General features: G+C 42.5%; 1 protein-coding gene across 5 annotated transcripts in view; it reads right to left on the bottom strand.

Moving 5' to 3' along the window:
* Positions 1-25,374, bottom strand: part of bsna (bassoon presynaptic cytomatrix protein a) — a 139,177-nt gene that overhangs the window by 22,553 nt on the left and 91,250 nt on the right. For 2 of the 5 annotated variants that reach the window (XM_034877916.1, XM_034877917.1), the window contains exons 4-10: positions 21,867-22,325; positions 12,181-17,514; positions 10,608-10,766; positions 9,851-10,062; positions 8,597-9,518; positions 2,871-5,379; positions 1,489-1,986 (exon numbers count right to left, since the gene is read on the bottom strand). In XM_034877916.1, the coding sequence (XP_034733807.1) occupies positions 1,489-1,986; positions 2,871-5,379; positions 8,597-9,518; positions 9,851-10,062; positions 10,608-10,766; positions 12,181-17,514; positions 21,867-22,325 (10,093 nt within the window). Of the gene's footprint in view, positions 1-1,488; positions 2,050-2,870; positions 5,380-8,596; positions 9,519-9,850; positions 10,063-10,607; positions 10,767-12,180; positions 17,515-21,866; positions 22,326-25,374 lie in introns of all 5 variants that reach the window. The other 3 variants (XM_034877919.1, XM_034877921.1, XM_034877918.1) reach the window with 3 other exon arrangements.

Genomic DNA, 25,374 nt, shown 5'->3' with positions numbered 1-25,374 from the left:
GGATCTTATCCAATGATCACAGTTTATTATTGGTCAAATGATTATTTGAGAACCTACCGTTAGATACATTTAAAAAAAATGTCACTTTATTGATTTTATATGGTTCATGGTCTTATTTATCCAGGGTGACAAAAAATGGAAATGGAAACTAAGTGGAAAAAAGGAACTTTTGTAGCTGTCACATGGTTAAAGGCTTACCTATCTGAAAGAACACAGAACACCTAACTACATCTCTTTTTTCTGATGTGAAATGTGGAGTAACTCAGGGTTGGCCCTTTGCTTTTCTCTTAACATATTCCACATCTTGGCCAAATTTTACAGTCATGGAATTAGTTTCCACTGATCTCCGCTATCAGAATACAGGGGTCCTGTCTGTCACCGGAGTTAAAAAAAATAATCTCAGCGGGCTGCGGGGCCTTTTCCTACCTTGCCCCCTTCCCGTAAAAAACCTTCCTGCTGATTACAGACAGTCTGACTCTGTTGAGGCCTTTGAATCCAAACTTACATTTTTTAAAGAATAAATAGGAATTATTAAGCCCATTAGTATAGTCCGTGTTTGACCTGTTAATGAGAATACTGTAAAATTTCTGGACCATTGGCCGTCCTGGGACCTCTGTTTCCTGGTTGTCGCTGCCTCATTTCAGATGTTTGGGATAAGGATCTTTGTCCCTGTCTCTCCCTCCTTTTCTATGTTTGTGTAGTTTCTGCTGTGGATGGTGGGCCTATTGTGTGTTTGTTTAGTTTGTCCTTTTTCAAGATCTCCAGAGTGGAAATATTGTACTCTACATGTTTACAAATTAACTATAATTTTGTCATCCTGATTGTCCATTTTGTAATTTAAAATTTGTCTGTTCTGCATTTACATCATCGATCCTCAGCTTTTCCGGATATTTCATCCCTTTTTTCCAAATAAAGTTGCTCTTGGTTAGTTTTTCCTTAACCAAACAATGGGTCTAAGTACAGAGGGTATTGTGTACTGTATAGATTGTAATACTCCTTGAGACAAATGATGTGATTGTGTTTGTGATAAAGGGACTGGATAACTAAAATTCACTTGACTCAAATGGGAATTTGAAATGTGCCTGTAAATTATCAAGTCACAGACATTTAATTTGTTTTAAATGGAGACATTTTGGCACAAGTGTTGAATCTGGACAGTCGCCAGACTGCCTACACTGGCCAGGATATGAATAAAGTCTATCCATTCTATTCTATTGCCCTGGTCATAAAATGTGATTGGCAAATTACTTTTGAATGATGCCATTTTACTACTGAACTACTAGATGTATCAATCAGTTAATTGATCATATAGCTAAATAATTACACAATTAGCTAAATAGAATCTTGTTCTATTCTGTAAATTGTGTTAAGATATAATGGCGATGAAGGGGTATAAATTGTGAACTTCTACACTAAATTGCAAATGTAATGCCATTACACCTGACAGAGAAGAGTATTTTTGTCGGGTGAAAGGGGCCCGGTATTTACCTGGTTGGCCCTGCATGTCCAGCGGCGGCTGGGACTTGCTGCGAGAAGAACGGTGCGGGTCCCCCTGTCTGGAGGATCGCTGTCCATGGTGATGCGCAGACGGATCTCGGGAGTAGTCGGAAGAGTGGTACCCTCCGGACCTGGACTCACCACGCCTTCCTGAAGATGAGGATCGTGCTGAGGGGTCTTGGCGCATTGACGGGTCTTTGGGGTGCCCCTTAGATGACCGTGAGGACCTCGGCTCATCTGAATGACGTGATGCGGTTGAGTGTCTGCTAGAGCTGCCATGCTGCCTGTTGTCACGGGTTGTAGAGTGTCGCCCCCCGTGGCCGTACTCATCCTGAGGCCACAGGTCCTCTTCAGGAGGCTCATCATAATCATGGTAGGTGTGTTTGACACCGTGCCGGCTCCTCCCAGATGAGTGGCTGCTGCCATAGTGTCGAGAACTGGAGCGTGGCTTCTCAAACCAGTCAGTTTCTTCTTGGCCAAGATGGTAGGCTTTGGAAACCGAGAGCAGATCACAGTCAATCTCCATGTCGTTTGGCGACAGCGGCATGCAGGCTGAGAGAAGGAAGGCGGCAGGAAGAAGAAGACCAACCACATGCAAAAGAATAGTATAGGAGGGAGAAGACACAGAAAGAAAGGCAGAAAATAAAAATAAAAGTTTTACATCCATGCAGTTTAAACCTCGAGTTCAAATTACAAGACAATATGAACAGGACAACACAAACATTGCAAAATGGTCCGTTTTGGCAGCTGTTTCTGTGTTTAAATGTTTCAGCTTCAAATTTAAAGCCGATGACATGGTAAATAATTTTTGCTGCACAAACATACTTTAAACACTGCCTTGCATATTGTTGGTATGGATTAAATGTTGCAGTAAGAGAACAATACTGGCCATCTCTAAAGGATAAGGATTTAAAAATAGAAATGACTGCGATGGACTGTTTTGCAGTGTAGACAAAGAACTCACAAATTAAAACACATGTAAACAAAACCTCAAAGAAAATGACAATACAAATAAAAACTCTGTAAAGAAAAAACAATCCATCTGTGTCGTGCAAATAAGACCTTTAAGTCAATCAGAGTGTAGCGAACGAAGAAAATGACTACGCCGTAGAACCATGCGAGTACTGGACAGACAGACGACTGGACGAACAGGTGGAAGGATGGACAGGCAGGCAGACAGACAGCAGTCCACTCATAAGAGAGCTCCAAGTGACTCTCAGGAAGAAGAAAACATCAGCATGCAACAGCTATCTCTGTCTCTCTTTTTCTTTCTCTTTGCTATGGCTAGCCTCTGGGTGGGTGGGGGACGTTTAGATAAACGGCGGGGGCAGTAGTAGGTATTGAGACTGTGTGGGCATTGCTCCCACAATTACCTTCGCTGTCTGACACAGCGCAATGATAATCGTCTATTATGTACGTATCATCCGATTTGTAGACATGTGTCCGGGGAAGGTCCCGTATGTGGTCTTGTACGTCTGGCAGGGAGTGGCTGGAACCATACTGGCCATAATAGTATTGATATCTACTGCTGCGCCTGTCGTATGGGTCAGGGCCTAAGCTTGATGATCGCCCAGAACCCATTAACCTCCCCAAGGGACTGAGTGGACTCTCCTCTTCAGAGTACTGTCGGGTTGGGTGGCGGCCCCGGCTGAAGCCAGATCGGTAGGAGCGGTCGTCCCTCTCATAGGATCGGCTACGATACCCAGAGTAGTCTCTGGCTGAGATCTTGTCCATGCCGTAGCCGGTAGAACGGGAGCGGCCGTTGGAGGTGTAGTAAATCCGATCATCCTCCTCCACGGTTGAACCATAGTATCGACTACCATGAGTGGTGCCACTGCCCGCCTCGTAAGTATTCCTCTTGAAGCCATAATCCTCAATAAGCTTGCGCCCTCGAATGTGAGAGGAGGGGTAAGCCCCAACTGTCGCTGAGGAATAGGAGGCCAGGTCTGCCTCCACATCCCGAGCCTCCTCAATCGGGGAAAACTTAGAGATTTTTTGCTCCATGCTCCCCAGTTTTCTGTGCTTGCTGCGCTTGGAGGACATGACAGCAGGAGCCAGAAGGCTTCTGGAGGACAATGGAGGTTTCTGTACCCCAGGGCGAATGCTGCCATGTTTGAAGTCGTAGTCATAGTAATAGGAGGATCCCCCACCCATGCTAGCGCTCACGTTGCTGCTGCTGCCCCCTAGAGGTCCGTGCCTGTAGCTGCTCTTACCCCTGCCGTGGTGGTCGTACAGCTCTTCCTGCATTGCTGGTTCCTCTTCAGGTACCCTGCCGTACGAGGAGCTGCCAGTTCCCCCTCGCGTTGTGCTGCCAATGGTGCTGTTGTGGCCATGGATGTCGCCCGGGTAACGCCCACTTCCGCCATGATGCATCATGTCCCCTGTTGACGTGCCCAGCCCGTCTTTTGCCATCAGCTCGCTCACATCATCAATCATCATATAGTTCCTTGGGATGTTCTGCTCTAAGCCAGGGGCCCCATACATCCCATCTGCAGAGCTATATGTAGAGGGACTGTCTACAGAGTGACCATAGGCATTAGAGACTGTAGAAGTGTACTGTCCGTATGAGCTGGCTGTAGTTGTGGTGTAGCCATAAGTATTGGCAGTGGTTGTGGTGTACTGGCCATATGAATTAGCTGCTGTTGATGTATAATGGCCAAAAGTGCTAGGTGGCATAGAAGAGTACCCACCGTAGCTGCTGGACACTGGTGCTGAGCCGTATGGCCCATAAGAGCTGGCCATAGTTGTTGATCCAGTGTACTGACCATAAGAGGGGGCTGCACTGGAGTAGGAAGCGTCCTGGGCCGTGGTGGTCACCACAACAGTGGGGTTGCTGATCGTCTCGTAATTAGTGGGCATCTTGTGCTCCAGATCGGCTAGTGAAGTCTGCCTTGGCCTTCCTGGGTGGACTGTCAGGATATCAGCTTGGGGTTGCCCAGGGTATGGGGGGTTCTGGCTAGGGAAGGAGGACACAGCGCTGGGATAGGGTGAGCTGTGGGTGGGGTATGGGGGCTGACCGGGCGGTGCAGGCCCAAAACCTGTATGCCCCGACTGGGGTTGAGGCTGAGGTATAGTTGGTAACCCCATGTCTGTCTGGGGGTAAGGGGGTTGAGTCTGGGGATAGGTGTGGGAAGGGTAGGAGGTTTGAGACTGGTAAGAAGGTCCGGGAGGATGGACATGACTTTGTAGGGGCGTGGGCTGTGGCAGTGCCTGGGACTGAGACACTGTTGGATAGGGAGGCTGGTTAAATGTTGAAGATTGGTACGGCACACTTGATTGCTGAATTGGTGCTGCTGGTTGGCTCTGGGGGTACTGACAGGAGAGGAAGGATGAGGCGGGTGGGTATTGGGCTGCTGTGTTTATGTCGCTGGTAAACTGACTCATAGGGGCAGTGCTTGGCCTCGTTGACAGTAGCCCATTGGTCTCATGTGATGCAGCTGCAGCTGCTAAACGTAGGTTATTTAATTCGCTGTCAGACATGTAGTCCCTAGTGTCCCCCATACACCTCAGATAGGCAATATCCCTCCTCTCCCTTTCCTTGACCAGTGTCTCTTTCCTTTGGTGGATCCCCAGCTCTAGGTATCTCAGTTTAGCATCAATTTCTTTCTCTTCCTCTTCCAGTTCAGCTTGCTGCTTTCTTAGCTTGGTTGACTCTTGCTCCACGGCCTTCAGCTCGTGGGTGAGGTCTTTGAGGAGGCTGGCTTTGGCAGCTAGGCCAGACCTGGAGCTTGGCTTGAGGCTGGGCACGGAGGGCAGGTAGACCTGTTGGAGGGCAGGTGCCATCATGGGCAGGTGACCTGATGTGGTAGTCTCCTCCGGAGGAGGGCTGGGCAGGGTTCGCTTTACCTTACGGAGGAGTGAGCTCTGCTGTAGGGCTGCCAGCTGGAGAGAGAGATAGAGAGAGAGAGAGAGAGAGAGAGAGAGAGAGAGAGAGAGACGGAGAGGGAGGGAGGGATGGGAAAGCAGAAGAATATGGGGAGACAAAGAAGCATGAAAAGAATCGGAGAGGTAAAACAGAAAAAGGGGAGTGTGGAGGAGGAACAATGGTATAGGATGGTAAACAAGTTAAATGGACAGGGATGGGAGATGGGAAATTTGTAGAAAAAAAAAAGTTAATTTGAGATGCACATGAACATGGGCGGGTAAAAGACACAGGAGATAGGTTAGAAGTGGTAGAAGAAGATCCATTGAGGGGGATCATAGTGGGAGGAGAAAGTTGAAGGAGGTGGGAGGACAGACGGTGGGCACAACAGATGAAGAACAAGAGGAAGAGCAGGGAGGAAACCTCAAAAAGATAAAAAGGTCAAGGAACAGAAAAATCAAGGAGAGGACGCAACGACAGGGATAAACAAAGGAGAGAAAGGAGACACATACAGACACAGAGAAAGGAACAACAGGAAACAAGAATGGAGTTTGTATTAGAGGACATACAAAATTATTAAAATTTGTTCCAATTGTGGTTCAATATTCCTTTTATCAATCAACATCTAATGCAAACAACTTAAATCATGTGGAAACATGTTGATGGGTTGTTAACTAAGGATTTTGGGATTCAACAAAGTTAACATGTCAAACACAACTATCTGTCACGTATTATGTAATACTGACTACACTTTTAATTCATTAAAAATGTTGAGTAAAATATTTTATATATTTAGGAGGATGCGAGGGAATGACCAAACCAATTATCTTTTAAAGGCTGGGTTTACTTCAGACCATCAGTACAGTGGTCTGAAAAGGTGGGTCTTGTTCAGCTTCATACTGAGATTGACTGTGTGGCATTTGTATGAATAGAAAAGCTTAACTAAACAGATTTTGGAAATGAATCGCCTTGCTGTCAAGGAATTAATCTACTGGATTGGGAGGTTGGCGGCAATTAAATTATGGCCAACACATAGAAAATGCTATTGAGTCTGTACGGATTTAAAGCCATAAGGGATGTTACCAACACCCTGTTGAATCCATTACTTTTGAATTCAAGCTGTCAAGACAAAACAGGACACTACCACTTAGACATGTATACACAATCAAGCAGTCAGCAGGAGGTTTTGTACATTTTCCACATGATGAATGTTTCCTGACTATTGGATTGTTTCTGATAGCATCATGCTGCAAACGTAAGCTCCAAATCTTAAGACCATGCCTACTGCATTGTGTTCCCCTGTATAACCAAGGGAAAAAAGAAAGAAAGAACAAAAGACAGACGTTTTAGTGTATTTGAATATCATTTTAGCTTTATAATTTGACAGCACAATGTGGAACTAAAAAATACCAAATTAAGTTCAAACCAGCCAAGCACCTTTACATTGTTCAGATGATATAATGTATCCCAATGGCTACACAATATCATGAATTACATGAAAATCTGAATGATTGTTGGTTCATCTTTGTTTTTTTTAATATGTAAAAACTTCATCTTCCCTTCCCTATCAACCATGTTAACTTCATTTTTAATTTCGATATAGATAACACAGTGTGTTGTTTATCATGTCAATCTGTGTGGGGGTGGCAACATTAAAAAAATCCCTGCCGGGACTTATTAATCATAACATCTTAGCACGTGGGCAGTGAAAACATACTTCCAACACCTCAGAAGATTAGGCAAGAAAATACAGTGCAATGTGAAACATCTATACATAACAAAGGGGTTGTTCATCACATTATTCACATAAAAACTGCTCAAAATCAATCATTTTAAGGGAAGGTGGACAATTCTTAAGAAAACAAATTTTAAAATAATGCAAGACATTTTAAAGGCAGGTTGTAGAGCAGCTTGGTTTTGTTTATCTTGCAATATGCTGCAGACACTGCAAGACACTAGCTAATGATGTGAACGTGGATTAGTCCTGATGTCTATCATCTGACCCGACTGTCCTATCATAATACATCTACAGGTAGTAAAAAACAGGAAGAAACATTCACTAGATACCTAGTTTAGTATCAAATTGAGTTAGTTAAAAAAACACCTTCCTTCACCAGACGTTTACATCATAACCTTAAATTTATCTAACTTCTACGGCAGCTATTATTTCATAAGATAAGGTGTCACTTGTCTCAAATTAGGGGTGTGGTAGATTTGATAAAGCCTCTATGTCCGAAAGAATGTAGAAAACAAAACAGTAACATCTGAAAAATCCAAAACAAAGGGAATTATACATCATCAAATTCACGTAAAGCATTCATAGCACTCAGAAAATAAAAACAGAGATAAAGTGGAATGAAAGGAATGATTTAAATTAAATTTGTATAAAGGCCATTCAGTATCAATGCCATTGGCAAGTTTTGCACCCCACTGAACAACATAAAAGTGACTGTGGGAACCCTGCCCAAGGTTTTACATTTTTCCTAACAATCAGTTGTTGTTTTAAATTCTGTTGATGGTATTTCTATGTTAGTTTATTAAATGTATTTACTGTATCCATTATAATGATCAATATTTTGTCACAAGATTTACTGCAAGAAGGCCCTGAACATCTGACCTCTGTTTGACAGTGGCGTACGCAGCATTACTTAGATTAGCATGAAGCTATAGTGAGCAACACATACAATCTGTTTGGCAGTGTGGCAGATGCATCAATTCCATCAAAACTCCAAGCAACACTACCAAAATGTGTTCAACATCTGTGGTAGATTTGGAGCTGTGATGATGACAGTTGAAAGTGATTACTTTTTTATTGTTAACCTGAACACTTTCTTTTTAACATAATTGTTAGTGATGTGATGCTCTATAACCACTTTGGCTAGATACAGTAAGATACCATCAAGTTGTTGTTTTGATGTTTACACTGAGGATGTCTTACAGCAGAAATTTCCCTGAGATGTTGAGGGTAGTCCTAAAGATGTTTTGTTCTACACATTAATTTGAGTAAAGGTCACAAGGGTGTTTATTTTAAAATCAAATTTTCAAAATCAGTATCAAATATATAAGGTTGACTACTGATTTGCAAATGGTCAATCTAACAAAAAATACTTTTTCTTCATCTAGTTGATAACATGCCATCTCAACTGTTATCTAGACTGTGCCAACTTATCTAGACTGTGCTTTAATTGCTTTCATTGTGTGTTAATGCATGTGTCAGCATGGTTTGAGTGACTTTACCTGGCTCTGGAGTGCTTGTTGTTGGTAGAGGGACAGCCTGGCCTTGGTGTGCTCATCTGTGGTGGGGCTGAGGGGCTTGGGGTCTGACATGGACCTCTGGGTGCTCTTGATGGGTCGGGGCATAGATGGGTGTCTCTGGGGGGACTCGGCTGTGTAAGACTTCTGCTGAGGTGTGACATGGGCCTTGTTCAGCCTCTCACTGGAAAGAGACGTCTCCAGCAGGCGGTGAGGGGACATCGGGGAGACAGGGGAATAGAGGACTTGTGGGGATTTGGGGGTCTGCTGCTGCCGAATGATGCTGGAGATGGACTCATTGTGGAGGTGGTTATGAGGCTGGTAGTTGATGTCAAGTGGGTCGGGGCGGCGTCGTTCAAACTTGGCTGCATTTGCAGTAATGTGCTGCTGCTGGCGCTGCTGAGTCAGATGGTCGATAGAACCAGATTGTTGTGTACCGGTACTGGTAGAAGAAGAATATGGACTGACCGTGGTTGGTACACTGAGCTGGGGAGCTACAACCCCCTGTGACTGGGATTCCTGGTCAGTCTGGCATGCTAGAGACTGTCCTTTTTGGGTCCGCTCAGGCCCGGAGATATAGTGTACAATCTCTACTTTATTTGGGTCTGGTACTGTCACATGGATTGCCGGGGAAACTCTTCCTAGGTGCTCCACTTCTGTCTGGCAAGACATTTCCCTAATGGTCTGAATGGCTATACTGGAGGATACCATCTTGGAAGTGTCGCTTTTGGTGTCAGTGGTTGTAGTGGACGTGGTGGCAGTGCTGCTGGACTCAGTGTGTCGTGAGAAACGCGAACGTCTTCGGCGGACCGGCTGCTCAGTCTCAGCCTTGTCCTCGTCGTCATCTGTCTGGACAGAGCAATCTACACTACGACCACGCCTTCTAGTGCGATGACGCATCATGTACCTGGTGATTCAGTGAAGAGAAGAAGAAAATACACAATGTGCAATGTACAAGGATATTGAAATAGTTGTTGTATTATAAAGTGCTAACATAGAAACACATAGCATAGAAAAATGTAAAAACAAGTCTGACAAGCTTGAACATTTACCAATACTGGATGTTGTATCACCTTTAAAACTCTCAGAAATGATACATCTTTAGTCTGTGTGAAATTGTTTATAAATTATTCATAAAGCCTGCATCAACATCTCTGCTTGTGTCCCATTTTTTTTTATTACAGAAAGATGTAGGATAACTGTCAAGTAATCATAATATGCATGCACACACACAAATACCTCTCCTCTCTGTCTTCATCGTCCGTCTGCACACAACTGTCCACAATCCTGCGAGGGGAGCCGTAAAACACCCCACCGTCTCCGTCCAAGCTATCCCTGCTCAGCCTGGTCATTGAGCTGTGCTTCCTCATGTTGCTCCTGGTCTCCATGTGTTCCTGCTGGCTCCTCAGGCACATCTCTGACGAAGAGTTGGGGAGAGAACGGGAGCCCATCTAAAGAAAAGAAAAAGTTTTTTTTTAAGTTGTCAGCTGTCACCAATTGTTTATTCAATTGAGACTTGCACCCCCTAATACACTCTTAGAGGTCCATAAAGGAATTTTCTGAGTGCAAACATACATAGAAACATTATGAGATGTAGCTTGAGAAGTGAATTCAGTAAACATAATTACAGTGATCATTTTTAGAAGGCACATTATAATTATGTTGCACACAATTGATTTTACATATTCAAATTTTTAAAGGCTTAATGAACCTTTTGAGATCAATTATGCTTTAGAAAATATACCATAGAAAAATGAGTTTCAGGTGGGTAAGTCCATGGCAGGACTCTGGCATGGACATGCGTCAAGCAGGCCAAAGATTAAATTTGTGATGGCTCCTCAAACCATGCTGTACTATTGCACTCTCTATGCCAAACATTTTCTGCCTCTGCAGCTAAGAGCTGACGTCTTCAACCTCAATCCTCAATTACATCCTATGAGTAGCATATGTAACATTACTTATATGCCATCTGCAAGTGTTTCTTCGCTTCCCTCACCTGAGCTGCAGCTGTTTTCTGTCTCTTCTGCTCTACAAGCTGCTGCTGGAGCTGATTTTGTAAAGACTGGATCTGGTCTAGCTGGGACTTCTGCTGGGCCAACTGCTCCCTCTGGAGAACAAGTTGTTTCTCACGTTCTTGTTGCTGCTGCTGTAGAACCTAAAAAATGTTGGTGGAACAGAAATAAGCACACATGGGCCAAAACAAAGAGATAGTACAAGACAAAAAAAATTATGGAGAAGCACAGCACAAGAGAGAGGTAGGAGTGGATAGGTTGAGCGGAGAAGAAATTATCAAACAAGAACAATATATGGTGAAAAAAAAGACAAGATGAAACAGAAAGAGAGAGTAACGACAGAAAAGGATAAGGTTGTTGAGTTTCGCCACATCTGGTTGTATAAAATATGACTCCTGACACTGAATGTGACATGGAGTTATTCTTTTGTTGATGGGTTAGTTATAAAAATGGTTCCAAGTTAGTCAAACCCTTTACATATTGCAAAAAACAATAATGGAAGCGCAACATAAATCAAGTGCAGCATGTACTGGTTATTGCTGGTGCCAGTCATATAAACCGCATGAGAAAATATGTAAAGCATTTTCTTTGTTAAATGACAAGCTAGTGAAAAAAGGATTTTTTTTCCCGCTTACACTGTAGGTTATGAGATGCACATTAAACATTCCATCTCTAGTTCATTCTCATTAAGGAAGGCTTCCACACCTGTTTAACTGAGTTAACTTGAAAGATTTTCAACTGCTTGTTCTATCAAAAAAGAAGAAAATTGTCATGTTAGCCCTTCTTTTAAATGTTCAACATCTACACAAGGCTATTAGGAGCTAAGTAAATAGGTATATTCAAATGTTGTACGAATGCAACGTAATGGGATTCATATTTCTTTTGCATTTAAATCAAACCAACAAATGGCACGTGAAGCCAAAATCTGAGCATCATTAGTTTCTATCACACATCCATACTACAGGCATGTTCATGCACACTTTACATACAGGAAATGTCCAGTAAAGGGAACTTCATTGCATGCAAACTAAAGGTATATTTTTGTAGGACTGGCTCGATACAAACATTTTTGAACAAACACTTTGAACAAAGCCAGTAATCATTACATTAAATAACATTTTCACTAACAATGACAGAATTTTAACACAATCTTCTGAAGAGATATTTAATGGTCTCACTGGCAACAAATGTTCAATTAATCTGTCACAATTTGTTACATTTACTTCTTTGTAGGAATTGATAGAAAACATGCATAGCATACATGCATGTATTTTATACTGTTTATAGAATTTGTTTGTTGAAAAAATATATATTCCAGGGAATGATGCACTGTATCTTGCAAGTCAATTTACTGGTTGCACATAGAGGTGTGACATTGAAAGAACAAAATTTAAATTATATAAAATGATAATAAGACAATAAGATACACCACAAATAACACCACCACAAAAAGAACAAACCACAAACCAACATCCATAGCAAAACCGACAACCACAAAACATGAAACAGGACACTGACTATAAAACTCTCTAGTCTGCCTCCTGTTTCTCCCTCTACCTGTTCCTTGATGTTCTGCAGCTCATGCAACTCTCTCTGCACCAGCATCTGTTCCTTCTCCCTGTGCAGCTTCAACTCTATCCTTTCTCGTTCCAGCTCCTCTTGCAGGCGCAGTTGCCGGAGTTTCTCCAGCTCCACACGCTCCCTCTCCATCTGCAGAAGCTGCTCCTGCTGCCGATGCAGCCTGTCTGCCTCGGTTTCACCCTCCTTGTGTATGGCACCTGGTGGAGGGAAGGGAGGAAGTCCCCCTGGAATGGGTAAGCCACTAGTGGGGCCAGATGGGCCAACTAGAGGTTGGGTGTAGCCGTGAGTATGTGAAGAAGCTGATGGTGGGTAGGCATGGGCTGCTGGAGGAGGCTGTTGGGGCTGCTGAGCAGTTGCCACTTGTTGCTGTTGCTGTTGACTGTTCAGGTGGGCTTGGGACAGGTTTATTGGCTGCTGCTGTGGATCCATTGGTATGACTGTTCCTTGTACTGGGGTGACCTCTGTTGATGAGGATGCACCTTTACCGAGATAAACTGGTTCATCCTGGACTGTAGAACTAGTAGTTGTTATGGAAACAGACACCGGGGTACCTACTGGTGCTGAAGTTGTTGCAGCACCAGCAGTCGTGGCAGTGGTTGAAGTTGTTTGGAGAAGACCTGGGGCTGGGTAACGGACTGGAGCTTGTCCAGTTAAGGATATCCTGGCGCTCATTGGAAGTCTGCTAAGACTGGATAGGGGCACAGGTGTCATGTTGGCAGAGGGACATGGCCTGTAGACCCCCCTCAGTAGTGGGCGAAGAACAGAGGCAGGCTGAGTTGTGATGGGAAGTGTAGAAGCAATGGGGGTCTGAATGGTGGAGTAGATCATCCCATCAGACGACCTAATCGCGGCAGGGTACATGGCTCTGAGACTGGCCTGCCTGGCATTGATAAGGTTGGTTAGTGCTTGGCTATGGGAAATTGGCTTCCCATCTAATCCAAATAGGAGGTTTTGTCTAATGCCAAGACCTGCTGCAAGTCTGGAGGCCCCAGACCCGGTTCCTCTTCCCAAACTACCAAACTGCATCAAGTCTGGATTGCTTCCATATCGATCTATGGAATTGAGTGCTGCACACATGCGGCTGATCTCCCTGGCAGTTGTAGCACTGTACTGGGCCAAGTTAGCTTCTTGGAAGCTAGCAATGTCACGAGCAGTGTAGCCATAGTCCGAACTGATGTTAGACAAGGAATTAAATCTCCTTATAGGCAGTGTTTGGGCTGTGATGTCTCCTCCATGTCGTAAATCTGTATAGGAACCATACTGCATCCCCATATACCCTCCATAACCCTGTTTCATAGCAGTTAGATCTATGGCAAGATCTCCTGAGGCTTGGATGTGTGGTTCTAATTTTGAATGGTAGGACTGTAGCCCTGCTTCAGCTAGGTTTGTATCAGACATCGAAGGCTGAAGTCTACCAGGGAAAGGTAATGTGTAGGCCTTGCCTTCATCCACTGGATATTCATGGTACCCTCCAGGTTGTCTTTCTTGGTCAGACTCATAGGTGAGAGGTGGGGCAGATGGAGGCCTTATGCCCTCTTTCTCACCCCCAACACAGCTTCCACCAAATGGAAGTCGATAAACAACATCACAGCAAGCTGGTTGGTTTTCAGGTTTAATTTGGCCTCCTGTCAGATCCATAGCATCCTGTCCTTCTTCTACTTTTACTAGCTGAGTCACTGCTCTGGTCTGCTCTGGCTCTCCATCCATCTGTACTACAACGCTATGTGGTAATTTACCTCCAGATATCACACCAGGAGGACTGGGCTTCCCTTTCAGCTCAATGGGACCAGTGCCATACAGCTCAGGGTTAATGACTGGTGATACAGCACTGACCACAGCTGACGCAGCATTACTCTGACTGACTAGCAAATCTTTTTTCAGAAAAGGTGAGATCTGGCCAGTAAGGCTGTACCTGGCCAAAGCAGATGCCTGTTGCTGTTGATGTTGCATCTGATGATGCTGCTGCAACTGCTGTTCAAGAAGCAGTTGTTGCTTCTGTAACTTATCTTGCTGTATTTGTAGCTCTCTCTGTTGGATGCTGAGGTCTTCCAGTTTTGCATCAATTTTTGGTATTGTTGGGTCAGTTGGAGGTGACATTGGTGGTTTAGTCTGGGAAAGACACACAGCCGAACCCATGCCTTGACCAAGATCTACTCGGTTTTGATGTGGATCACCATAGACTGCTGGCTGGGTCATGAACATGGAAGCAGCCACAGTGACACTCACAGTGGTTGGTGTAGTGATCTCCTGGGTGTTCAGGTTCATAATCAATGGCTGTACAATTGTTGAATGTCTACTACCCTCTAATCCACCATGGTATTTCCTGCTTTCACTTGCCAAGGAGGTAAGATCCATTCCCTGGTCAGTCATGATAATAGGAGCTGGTTTGGTGGCTGTTCTGAGGTCCACAACACTTCCACCTTGAATCATATGGCCCTGCTCTACCCTAGAAGTGCCTGGGACAGTAGATATTCGACAGAGAGAGATGTTATCCATTGACATGGACCCTCTTGTGTAAGTGCTGACTGTGGTGACCATACTTGTCCCCACATTAACTTTCTCAACTCTTTGTGTTTGATAGAAGCTACGTGTAGGAGACTGTTGGTAAGGTGGCGTGTCTGGAGGACTGCCACATGGGGAGTAATTGTCAAATGTTGATTGTCGGCTAAATCGGGTAGGTGAGGACAAGGGAGAAGTAGCAGTGTTGACTGTCATAGGCCTAGCTGGACTTGGAGGTGGGGAGTACGGGGTATCCTGGGAAGACTGCTGACGATAGAGCCGTGGGGAAACTGATCGATAAGAAGTTTGGGTTCCCTGAGCTGTCACTGGAGAAGTAGGCCCAGAGCCAGCTGAATCTGACATTCGTAATGCTGAACTGAAAGTCTGTGTAGAGAACTCTGCTGTATTTCTCCTGGAAGGTGAACGGGTTGGACTCTGTGGTGGTGGTGATGGAGAAAGAGGAGGACTTGTGCTCCTGTAATAAGTAGTATACTTTGGAGAACGTGGCTCAATAATTCTCTCAGTGGAAGATGTTGAGCTGTCTCGAACATCCCTGGTCTCCCCTACCCTTCTGGTGATCACTTCTCTTTGACTGTAGGCCTGGGTAATCTCTGCAATTTTGCTGCATACACTTGAGACTGTAGCTGAGGATGTGGCAGGACTTGCCATGTGCCGGCCATATATACCAGACTGAGTAGTTGTCATAGTGTGGCTTGAACTAGTCTGAGAAATAGTTACTGCATCTCTGGCATAAACGCCATAAGCTGCAATAGTTGTGGCAGCCACTGCTGGAGTTATTCCATTCTTTCCTGCTTGGCTTTTGATCCTATCTTTGTGTCCATCCTTTGCAGAGAAGTGCTGTGTCACTCGGACATCAGGAATCCGTCCAGTCTCGGCAAAGGAGACAGGAGCTGAGATCTGGGTGGGGCTGGTCCCTGGAGTAAGTAGAGCATTGCTTTGCTCCAGTAGCTTAGCAAACGCTGAGCCTGTGTCTAGGAGCTGTTTGTCTGGGAAGGAGCTCTCAATCTCAATCTCTACTTGCTCATCTGTGGCCTGCTGCATTTTGGTGATGTTCTGAGACGTTTGTCGGATCTCCTCATAAATATCTGTTTCTGTCTCTGCTGCCTCATTGTCATATCCGACCTGATTTTGTTCATATTCATACTCGTCATCGTAACCTTGTCCGTTGACATCCTCCTCGTAGTACTGCCCATGTCTTCCATGATGTTGCTGTTGCTGCTGTTGTTTCTGAAGCATCTCTGCCTTCCTCATCATCTCCTCATAAACCTCCTCAGCGCTCTTTAATGGTTTTGAAGTTGAAGACGGTGCTGTGGTTGTTGTTGTAGTTGATGATTTCTCTACTGGTGAGTAGAGAGACATAAAGGTAGGCAGGTTGTATTCACTTCCTGACTTGTAAAGTTTGGACTCGTATCCCTCAGCCTCTGAGTCCAGACTTTGAGGGGAATATTCAGAAGCAGAAGAACGATGGAGCTCTTCCATTTCTGCAGCTTGTCTCAGCTCTTCCGTCGGAGAAGCATCCTCAATTGGTGAGAGATTACTAGGTGGTGTCTTGGACCTCTCTCTGCGTCTCTGAGCCCTCAGCTCCTCCTTATCCCTCTTGGTCTTTCGTGCTGTGCTCCTTATTCTCTGTTGTTCCACCTCCCTCATTTTCTCCTGCTCTCTCAGAAGTTCTTCTTCCTCTCTCAGCTCGTCTTCTTCCGAAGAGTCTTCAATGGTGGGAAGGAGAGGGCCATGGGAGCGGTGGCGTGCTTTCCTCTGCTGCTTGGCTTCTTCCAGCCTTTGCCTCCTGCTGGGGCTACTGTCACTGTCCTCCTCCATTGATGATATGGAAGTAGGAGACTGGCCTGAGCCATACGAGGAGGAAGTGGCTGGCAGAGTTGAGGAGTAGTCACCCCGAGAACGCTCCTCTGGAGATCCTGTCAGGCTCTCCATCTCTAGCTCTGGTTCATGATCAAGGCTCAAGTCATTTTCATTGCCCAGCTCCATGTCTCGGTTGTAGCTATTGGTGTTATTGAGTTCAATAGTTTTAAAGCGCCTCAAGCCTCCTTGTGATGCCATCACATCTTCCTCACCCTCCTCCAATGAGCCTTTATAAACATCGGTAGAGCTCTTAGTTTCCTCCTCGAAACTGCTGGAGTGGTGCTGAAGACGTCTTTTCTCTTTCCCTGAGTCAGAGATTATGTGTTTATGGTGGCTTTTCTTGGGTTTCTGGTAGCCATATCCTTCATCTTCCTCATCTTCCTCTTCCTCCATCTCTTCCTCATCCTCATTTTCTTCATCAGCACTCATCTCCATAATTTGTCTCCTCATGAACTCTTCATCTGTCATCTCTGTGGGCTCAGCCTCTTTTTCCTTCTTTTTCTTCCCATTCTTCTCTTCCTTCCCTTCCTTCCGTTTACCTTCCCAGTCTCCTCCATCTTCTTCTTCCTCTAGTATATCTTCTAGTTCCTCATCAGAGTCGTATGCATCTGGTGGAATTGAAAGGGAGCGTGGCCGCTGCTTCCCTCTTTCATCCAAGTCTCTGTGCTTCCTTCCTCTTCTGTCAACCTTCTCTTCAGAAAGGCTCTTCTCCAGCAAAGGCCTCATGGAGCTTTCTAGCTTTGTGATTTCAGAAGGGCTTGGTGGAGAGCCACGCCCGGTGATCCCCCTCTCACTTAGCTTCATCTCCTCTTCTTGGATTAGACCTGTGATTTCACTGTGGGAGCTAGAGATGCCATCAGAGGAGTAGCCGGTGTCACTAAGGCTTTGAGGGCTACGTGACAAGTCATGGGTGCTGTTGTTTTTTGTGTCCTAAAGAGAGCAGAAGAAAGAAAGAAATATGTATTAGATTTTTTAATTTAAATCACAATTTATGCAAAGTGTGAGAATTTGTTGATGCAGGATAAGCACATTGGATTGCATACAATTTTAACCCGCACATATATTCAGATTTTATTATATGAAATTAATGGTTTCTATCTAATTATAATAATATTATATTAAAATATAATATAATATTTATCTATGAACAAATGTAAGTTGGTTTTTGAAAATCAAGGATTAAAATGATATATCTCACCAATGCCTGTGCAATACTGGACCTACATGTATCACTTAAATGTTTTTCAGATAACAAGATAGTTGCACATTTTTAATGTGTCATTTTTAAAATGTTTTTAAAAATTCTGCTTTAACAGGCATGCTAAAACTGCAGTCCTCAGCTTTTAAAAATAAGATAGTATATATGTAATTAGACTAAATTCTGATCTTAGCATTTCAAGAAGAGATAAAACAATGATCGTGAAAGCTCTCTTGAACGCTACACCAAAAAATATATGGATAAATACAAACTACTGTGAACTTGGCTAAAAGCAAAAGGTAATATATAAATATATATATATATATATACTGTATATATATTGGAGGTCTATAAAAAACATTTCTTGCTCTATTGTGATACAATTTGTCTCGGGAAGTCTTTATTCATCTAACAACATCTAATTTGGTTCTTATAAACCCTAAAATCCCATTACAGAAATTACACTTTATTTGATAAAGACTTTCTTTTATTAGAGTTGTTAATTAAGTCATATGTGGGCCAAAATTGAAAGCTTGAAAGTTATGTAAAAAAAAGTTGTTAAATTGCACAAAGAAGAAAGAATAATTACAAGAATTACATTTAGAGAGAACATGTAAGAGGTAAGAGAATAGGCTTGAGGTCGTTATTCAGTTTCACCATAGATGTAGAATTATGATGGAAAACACTGAACAGTTAGATGTAATTAATGTCCAAAATGTAGAGATTTGCCCTTCCTATATCCAAAACTGAATAAACCGTATTGCATATCAGACCAACTAAGAGCTATGTCAGCCTTGTGAACAAAAATCCTACGTAAATGTTTCTTTCCTTACAATGTAGTTACAATTCAAATATGTAACAAAGATAAAGTCTTATGCTAAAATAAAACTTCAGGGTATGGTCTGATTTTTTTTTTTATAAGTAAATCTCCAATAAGATATAAATGACAGTGTGAGGAAAAATCCCATAATTACACAGTTATTATAAAGTGGCTTAATGTTGTTAGGTTTGTCAACAATTGTTGCTCAAACAATTGATTGAACATTGATGAAAAGAGGTTAGTCAAACTGTGTCTTTTAGGACTTAGAACATTTTAGTTTTTTGATGAGCAATTGTAGCGTTAACATCATGAAAACTACTCAAAACTCATTCATCAATGGTTCTGTCTCAGATGTCTTTTGATAAATCATAATACCAAATGGACTAACATGGTGAATATAAGGGGGTGGAGGACAGAATGCAAAATAGACACAAAATTATGGAAATGTTTTCTAGGAAACCTCCTACAAAATTTCAGAGGAGAAATTACTTTGAGTTATCTACATTTTACATTACTAGTAGCTTCTAAGATGAGGAAGGTCTATTTTTCTTTTGAAAAAGCCCAAAGAAGCCATTTTTTATAATATTTCAGCAGAAGTGATTGTCTCCGCTGAGTAAGAAAAGGCATTATTTCACTCCATCTGTGTTTCTCTCTCACTCTCACTCCCACTCCCCAAGGTAATCCATGTATGCTGCCACTTGCATTCTCAGCATTCTTTGAAGAGGAAATCAATGACATGCTTTCCAAACAGCTTCAGGAGAAAGTAATTGCTTCAACTTACAATTTTAAATAACCAGGCTCCGCAGAAAATCTTAGGTAGTGTCATGACATACCACAACTATATTTTGTGGTGTCAAATTTTCACTTTGTAGTATCACAAAAGAAAAACTGGGCTGGGTGTGATCACCAAACTGAATAGAAATAAAATTCACATGAAAAATTAGTGCCCTTTTTATACATTGAGATATTTTGTACAAGAAGTACAAAAAAACAATACAGCTTTAAATATAACGGAGTTCAAGAGGCGACTCAGTGATTATGGAAGGCAGAAATGATATGGAGAAAAATAAAAACCATAGGAACAAATTTTTCTTCTCAGAGAAAATATCATTTAAACATGGCGAAAATATGGACAAGGTAAATACAATGCATCTGATGTGTTTCCTAAACCCAAAACCATCCCATTTCAATGTAAATAAATGAAGGCTCTCAGTGCCAATATAAACCTTGAGTCATCTCACTTGTCACAGGAATAACGAATTTGTGCTTTGATATAAAAAACTGAGTTGAATGTACTAATATCACATCTGTGATCTTCATGAATCTTTACAACATCTGTGAGCACAAGTCATCATAAAAATGTAAAATAGCCATTTTCATGATAGCATGAAAGGCCTTAATATGCTACTGTCATTCATTTACTTATCTTCTCTAAACAAATCATTCAAAAAAATGAAAGAAACATTGAAGGGAAGGTGGTTGCAGTTCTACACTGCAGGTTTTATGATGGTATAAAAAGTTAACCATTTCTCAGGTGTCGGACAACACAAACTTCCCTGGTCCATTGTTAACATGCACTTTTAAATCAAAGGTCTGACTCTCCACGGGACAGGAATGTTTGCCACGTTTGAAAAGTACAAGTGGGTTGCAATAATGAAGTCAAGTCAAGTGTTTGGTCTGGTGTTGAGTTAAGTTTTTAGGGATGTAAAGTTCTTCCTCCCTCATATTTAGCCTTAGTCTGGTTCCAGACCTGAATTGCTGACCACATTTCAGATTTCGTATACCTATACCTTCAAATAGGCATAGTGTTATGCTCACTGATGGCTGTTTTCACCAGTTGGAGAAACAACTGACTAGTCAAGGCTTGGTAGAATTAAGAATGGGGATGTCATTTTCCTACACAGCTAGCTAGCTAGCTACTTAGCAACAGCCATTAAAAACAGCAAGAGAACTATGGCAAAAAGAGTGAATGAGATGGATACAGCTGTGCATTACAAGTTCAGGTTCATAGGTCGACTTTCAGAAAGAATCTTAAATCAGCAAATTACAAACAATTGAATTAAGTTCTCTTAGCAACTGCTACCGTGGCTTCCGTTTCAACAAAAAATCACATAAGTGGAAAGGACAACATACTTCACTCACTAATGCTTAGATATAGCAAAAAAAATAAAAAATACCCCTACCTCCCAAAGAGAAATCCGCTAACGTGAACACAGTGTTGGACTGAATGGATGAGCTAAAACAATATGGCAATTCAGTTTGATTTTCAAGCTAACCTAGCTCTGTTTCTCTAGCTTTAATAACTCTGTCAGTCTATCTGAAAAGATAAAACGTTCCTAGGGTCTTTTCATATTGTCAGATTAATGGGCATCTCTTGCTGTTGCTACTAGATGTTAAAATTGAACACCTTGTACTTTTAGCAGGGACAAATAATGTTTTCTCCCATCAGGCTTTTACTATGTGGTAAACGTGTTTACTTGATGCTAACAAAATAAATGTAATTATAGTAATTTACTGTAATTTACAAAGTGTTCAAATTTGACAATAGAAAATACACAGAAAATCGGAGCTGGTGGACCATATCTAGCTAGGAAGGGGAGCTGGACTTAGGCTCTTTAAATTCTAAAGGAAGCCATTTCCTCAGATCCTGCCTTCAACCAGCCTCCTGGTCAGGTTTTACAGTGAGTTACAATAAAATATCTTGGGACTGTACATATCAACAAATGTACTGTACATTTAAACACAAATGTGCAGTGCAGTCCCAAAGGACCAGATGTTGCTGTCCCTTCAATAGCTGTTTGTGTAAGAGGTGTTCCATTCCTTGTTGTGTGTGAGGTGTTAGGAGGTCCAATGTGGGCAAAATCCTGTAAACTACAAATATCTGGTGCTGAACAAGAGCTTTTATTAAGCTCATTAAGTGCAATTAAAAAAACTGTGTGAATGTGAAGCAAGGCCATGCTGAAACAGCCATGCATACTCACATAACTTAACCTGCATACATGCTTTAAATGTTTAAGAGGCCACACAACAATAGCCATTTTGGTACATAGGCCTGTATGTTGCACTATGGTTTTTACAAAATATTCACTGAAAATCAGCTTCATGAGTTTTGGTATTGTACAACTTTGTTTTTCCTTGGTTCACATTTTCCAACTGTAAAACCATTTTTTTTATTAGATTCACCTTTTCATCCTTTTCCATAGCTTAACATACAGAGTAGTACACTGGAATAAAGCAATGTTACTAAAAAGGAATTAGACTTACATCATAGTGCCTTGACTTCTTGATTTCCTTGATCGGTGTGATCTGCTCTCCTTTCTTCTGGGACGGTTTGGTGGTTTTGGCAGTTTGGTTCTCAGGCTCAGTTTTGGGTTTTTCCTCTGTGGGTTTAGGATGTTTCTGGGTCTCTGTGGTTGACACTGGTGCCGGAGCTGGTGTCGTGATCTTGGTGTCGGTCTGTTGTTTGGCAGCAGTGGGCGCAAAAGGTCCGCTACCACCAGTTCCTGCCAGTGCTTTCTGAGTCTGCGGGTGGGCTGGCCTGGGCCCTTGCTGATTGGTGGATTTATGGAGAGGGCTTTGCTGACTGGTTGGAGCCTGGTGACGGGGCGAGCCCATTGGCTGGTGCTTGGGAGACGGATGAGGAACAGGAAGTGGAGGTTCATCAAGACCGCCTCCAGACATCAGCCGCTGGGTCTGGCAGTTGAGGCATAACCACTCCTTTTTCTGAAACACAGGACAAAGACCAAACACAGTTAAGAATAAAAATTAAGAAGAACCTGAAAACCCTCCTCTTTGACGAAGCTTCTAGTTAGGCAGTGAGGAGTTGCAGGGTCCACATGGCCTACCTGCTTTACTTCATAGTTGTCAGATTCATCTACCATATAATCAATAATATAAAAGTACAGGGAGGCAGGCCAGTAATGCCCGATCTGGCTGGGGAGAGTTCTAGCCTGACCAGGCACCTCTCCTTAACCTGTCTCTCCTTGTCATGCTGTTACAGTTCTAGACCGCCGGGGAATTTCCTTCCTTCCTTTGACACACTGAGTTGCTCTCTCGTCTCCCTTTCCATTTGTGTGCATTCTGTCCCAGAAATGCTTGTTACTAACCTAGTTCTGGAGTCCTTATGTGGCCAGTATATTTCCTTGGATTAGGATGGCAACAAGATCTTAGTTACAGCTGTTGCCGTGGTCCTGCTGCACTCCCTGCTACATCCTACCACGCTCTGCGACGACCTGCGACATCCTGCCTAATACTGCTGTGTCCTTCTAAACCCTGCAGCATCCCGCTGCGTCCACCTATGCTCTGCTATGCCACGCTACACCCTGTAACGCCCGGAAGTGCCCTGCTAAGACATGAACTATTACAACTACTATTTGTAGTCACTGTTCCATTATCTTTACTGGGACTATTATTGCCAGTGTGCATCACACCCTTAACCAGCACCATCAGACACCGCCTACCAACCGCCAGGTTTTCAGGTGTTGGTGCTTGTAAATTATAGAGTGTGGTCAAGACCTACTCTATCGGTAAAGTGTCTCAAGAGAGACTTTTGTAATGATTTGATATTATAAATAAAAATTGAATTGAAATTAGTGACAACTAGCCTTTTTTTCTACAATAGTAAAGATATGTTTTGTTATTTACTACAATATATAATAACTATAATATGGCCAATAAAATATATTTGAAGATATTTGACTTTATTATAGCTTCCAAATTATATGTATACTATATATTTATATGTTAAGGGTACTTGGAAATGTCTGTGAGAATGTATGTCAGAGTAAGGGTAATGCTTCTCCTGTGCAAGTGTGTGCATATGTGGGTGTTTGTGTGTGTTAGGAGATGGAAAGGGGGGTTGGCGTATTGAATATTTTATATGTATTTATATCCAATATTTTAATTTTTATTTAAATCCGTTTTTATGACGTGATGATGATGTTTTGTGTATCTACACGTTGACCACACGGATTTCCCTTTTTTTAGATAATAAAGTTTACCTTGACACTGTCATTGTTAAAGGCTGTTTTCAAGTTCCAAATCATCAGTGTGGGAGGAAATGCAATATATGTTTCACAAAAATACAATTTAAAGACTTAATAAAGTAATGATGGACACAGTTTTTGCACTGTTTTGGGAGCTGGAGAAGGTTTTTATACGGATTTGTGAGAAGTGGTCTAAGCTTCTTTTCATTTTTGGAGCCAACTTTAAAAAAGCTGATGCCTCTAAATGGTAATTACTTAACTTGATTGGAGGAGAGGCAAAAATGTCCATCTACAGTAGCAGGAAGAATAAAGTAGAAGACGGGACAGGACAGGAAACACTTCCTGTTTTCATCTCTTTAGTGAAAGCCAGAGTTTAGGTTGATTTTTGGTTTTATAAAGAAATGAATAACATTGATGAGTTTCTGAAACAGTGGGGCTATTAAGATGCATTATGGTCCGTAGTAGGACATGATTTAAAATTTGACAAAGTATTTAGGTAGAGATGTGATTGGTTGTAGTGTAAATTACCTGTTTGTTGATGTGCAATATTTTCTATGGCCCTATTTATTGTGAGGGAAAAAAATGTGGTTTTGATTTGCTGTTCATAGTTCTTTTAAATAAAGGTTTTATGAAAATCAATCTGTTAACCCCCCCTTCTCTCTCCTTATGCTGCTTTGAACTAAAGTGCAGCAATATTACTCATGCTATTAATAACTGACAGATGCAGCCATCCCTACTGAACACTTATCTTCCATCTTTGTTCTTTTCCACCCACTCATGAAATCCTCTATACACAAAACTCACCAAACCTCTTTCTTACTCCCCTCTTCTCCTCACTCTTTTCTTTCCCTTCTCTCTTTCTTGCTCTCTTTCTCTGAATCCCTTTGAGGCTTTATCTGTTAATAAGTGTCACACAAAAGACTCCACAGTGACTAATGCTGCTTTGGGTCAAGTGGTGGGCCCTCTAGTACTTATAGCCACCATGATATGAAAGACAAAAACATCTGTATGCATAAAAACCATATGAACCCTGCTCTATGTCACTCTAAGATGAGATGATGTGTGTGTGTTTTGTGTGTGTGTGTGTGTGTGTGTGTGTGTGTGTGTGTGTGTGTGTGTGTGTGTGTGTGTGTGTGAGCAAGCAAAGCAAGAGAGTGTGTGTGGTTCCACAGAGTAGCCTATTGCTGCACCACTTGAATAGCACACACAATCTGGCCTTTTCTCCTCCTGTCAATTACCCTAAAATGTTCCATCAGTTCTAATTCTGCCTTCAGACTCTCCCTCTCTATCACTCGCTATCTCTTTCTTTTTAATTGTCTCTGTCAGTTCCAAAATCTGTTTGGCTTTGCATTGTATTGTTCTGTATTTTATTTTTACACCACCTTCCAGCTCTCGCTCTCTCTTTTTTTCTTTAGCAATTTCTTCCTCTCTCCTTTTGCAATTCTTTCATACTTTAAGCCTTATCCAGTGTTGGAGAAACCTAGTTTCTCGTTGACTTTTTGCCGTAACCTGCGTAAGTGGCCTGATGTTTGTACTTGTGTGCTGATGTTTGCGTTGAGTCGGCACGTGTGTTTGTGTGTATGTGGGGCGTGTGTGGTAGAGTGAGGGTGATTCTCTTCGTAGCAATTACTGACTCTAGAGAGAAACAAAGTCTCTCCCCTGTTCTTTCTGACCACGGTGGGAAATCTGTAGCAGGAATAATTAACCCTTCTCCTTGCTTTTGTGTTGTTTATGGAGAAGGAGACCCAGTAAATGAGCGGGGGAAAATACAACACGGTGCATGTCAG

The sequence above is a fragment of the Etheostoma cragini genome, chromosome 7 (genome assembly GCF_013103735.1).
Source record: "Etheostoma cragini isolate CJK2018 chromosome 7, CSU_Ecrag_1.0, whole genome shotgun sequence".
In the NCBI taxonomy this organism is placed as follows: Eukaryota; Metazoa; Chordata; class Actinopteri; order Perciformes; family Percidae; genus Etheostoma; species Etheostoma cragini.
This window is presented reverse-complemented; position numbering and strand designations above follow the sequence as displayed.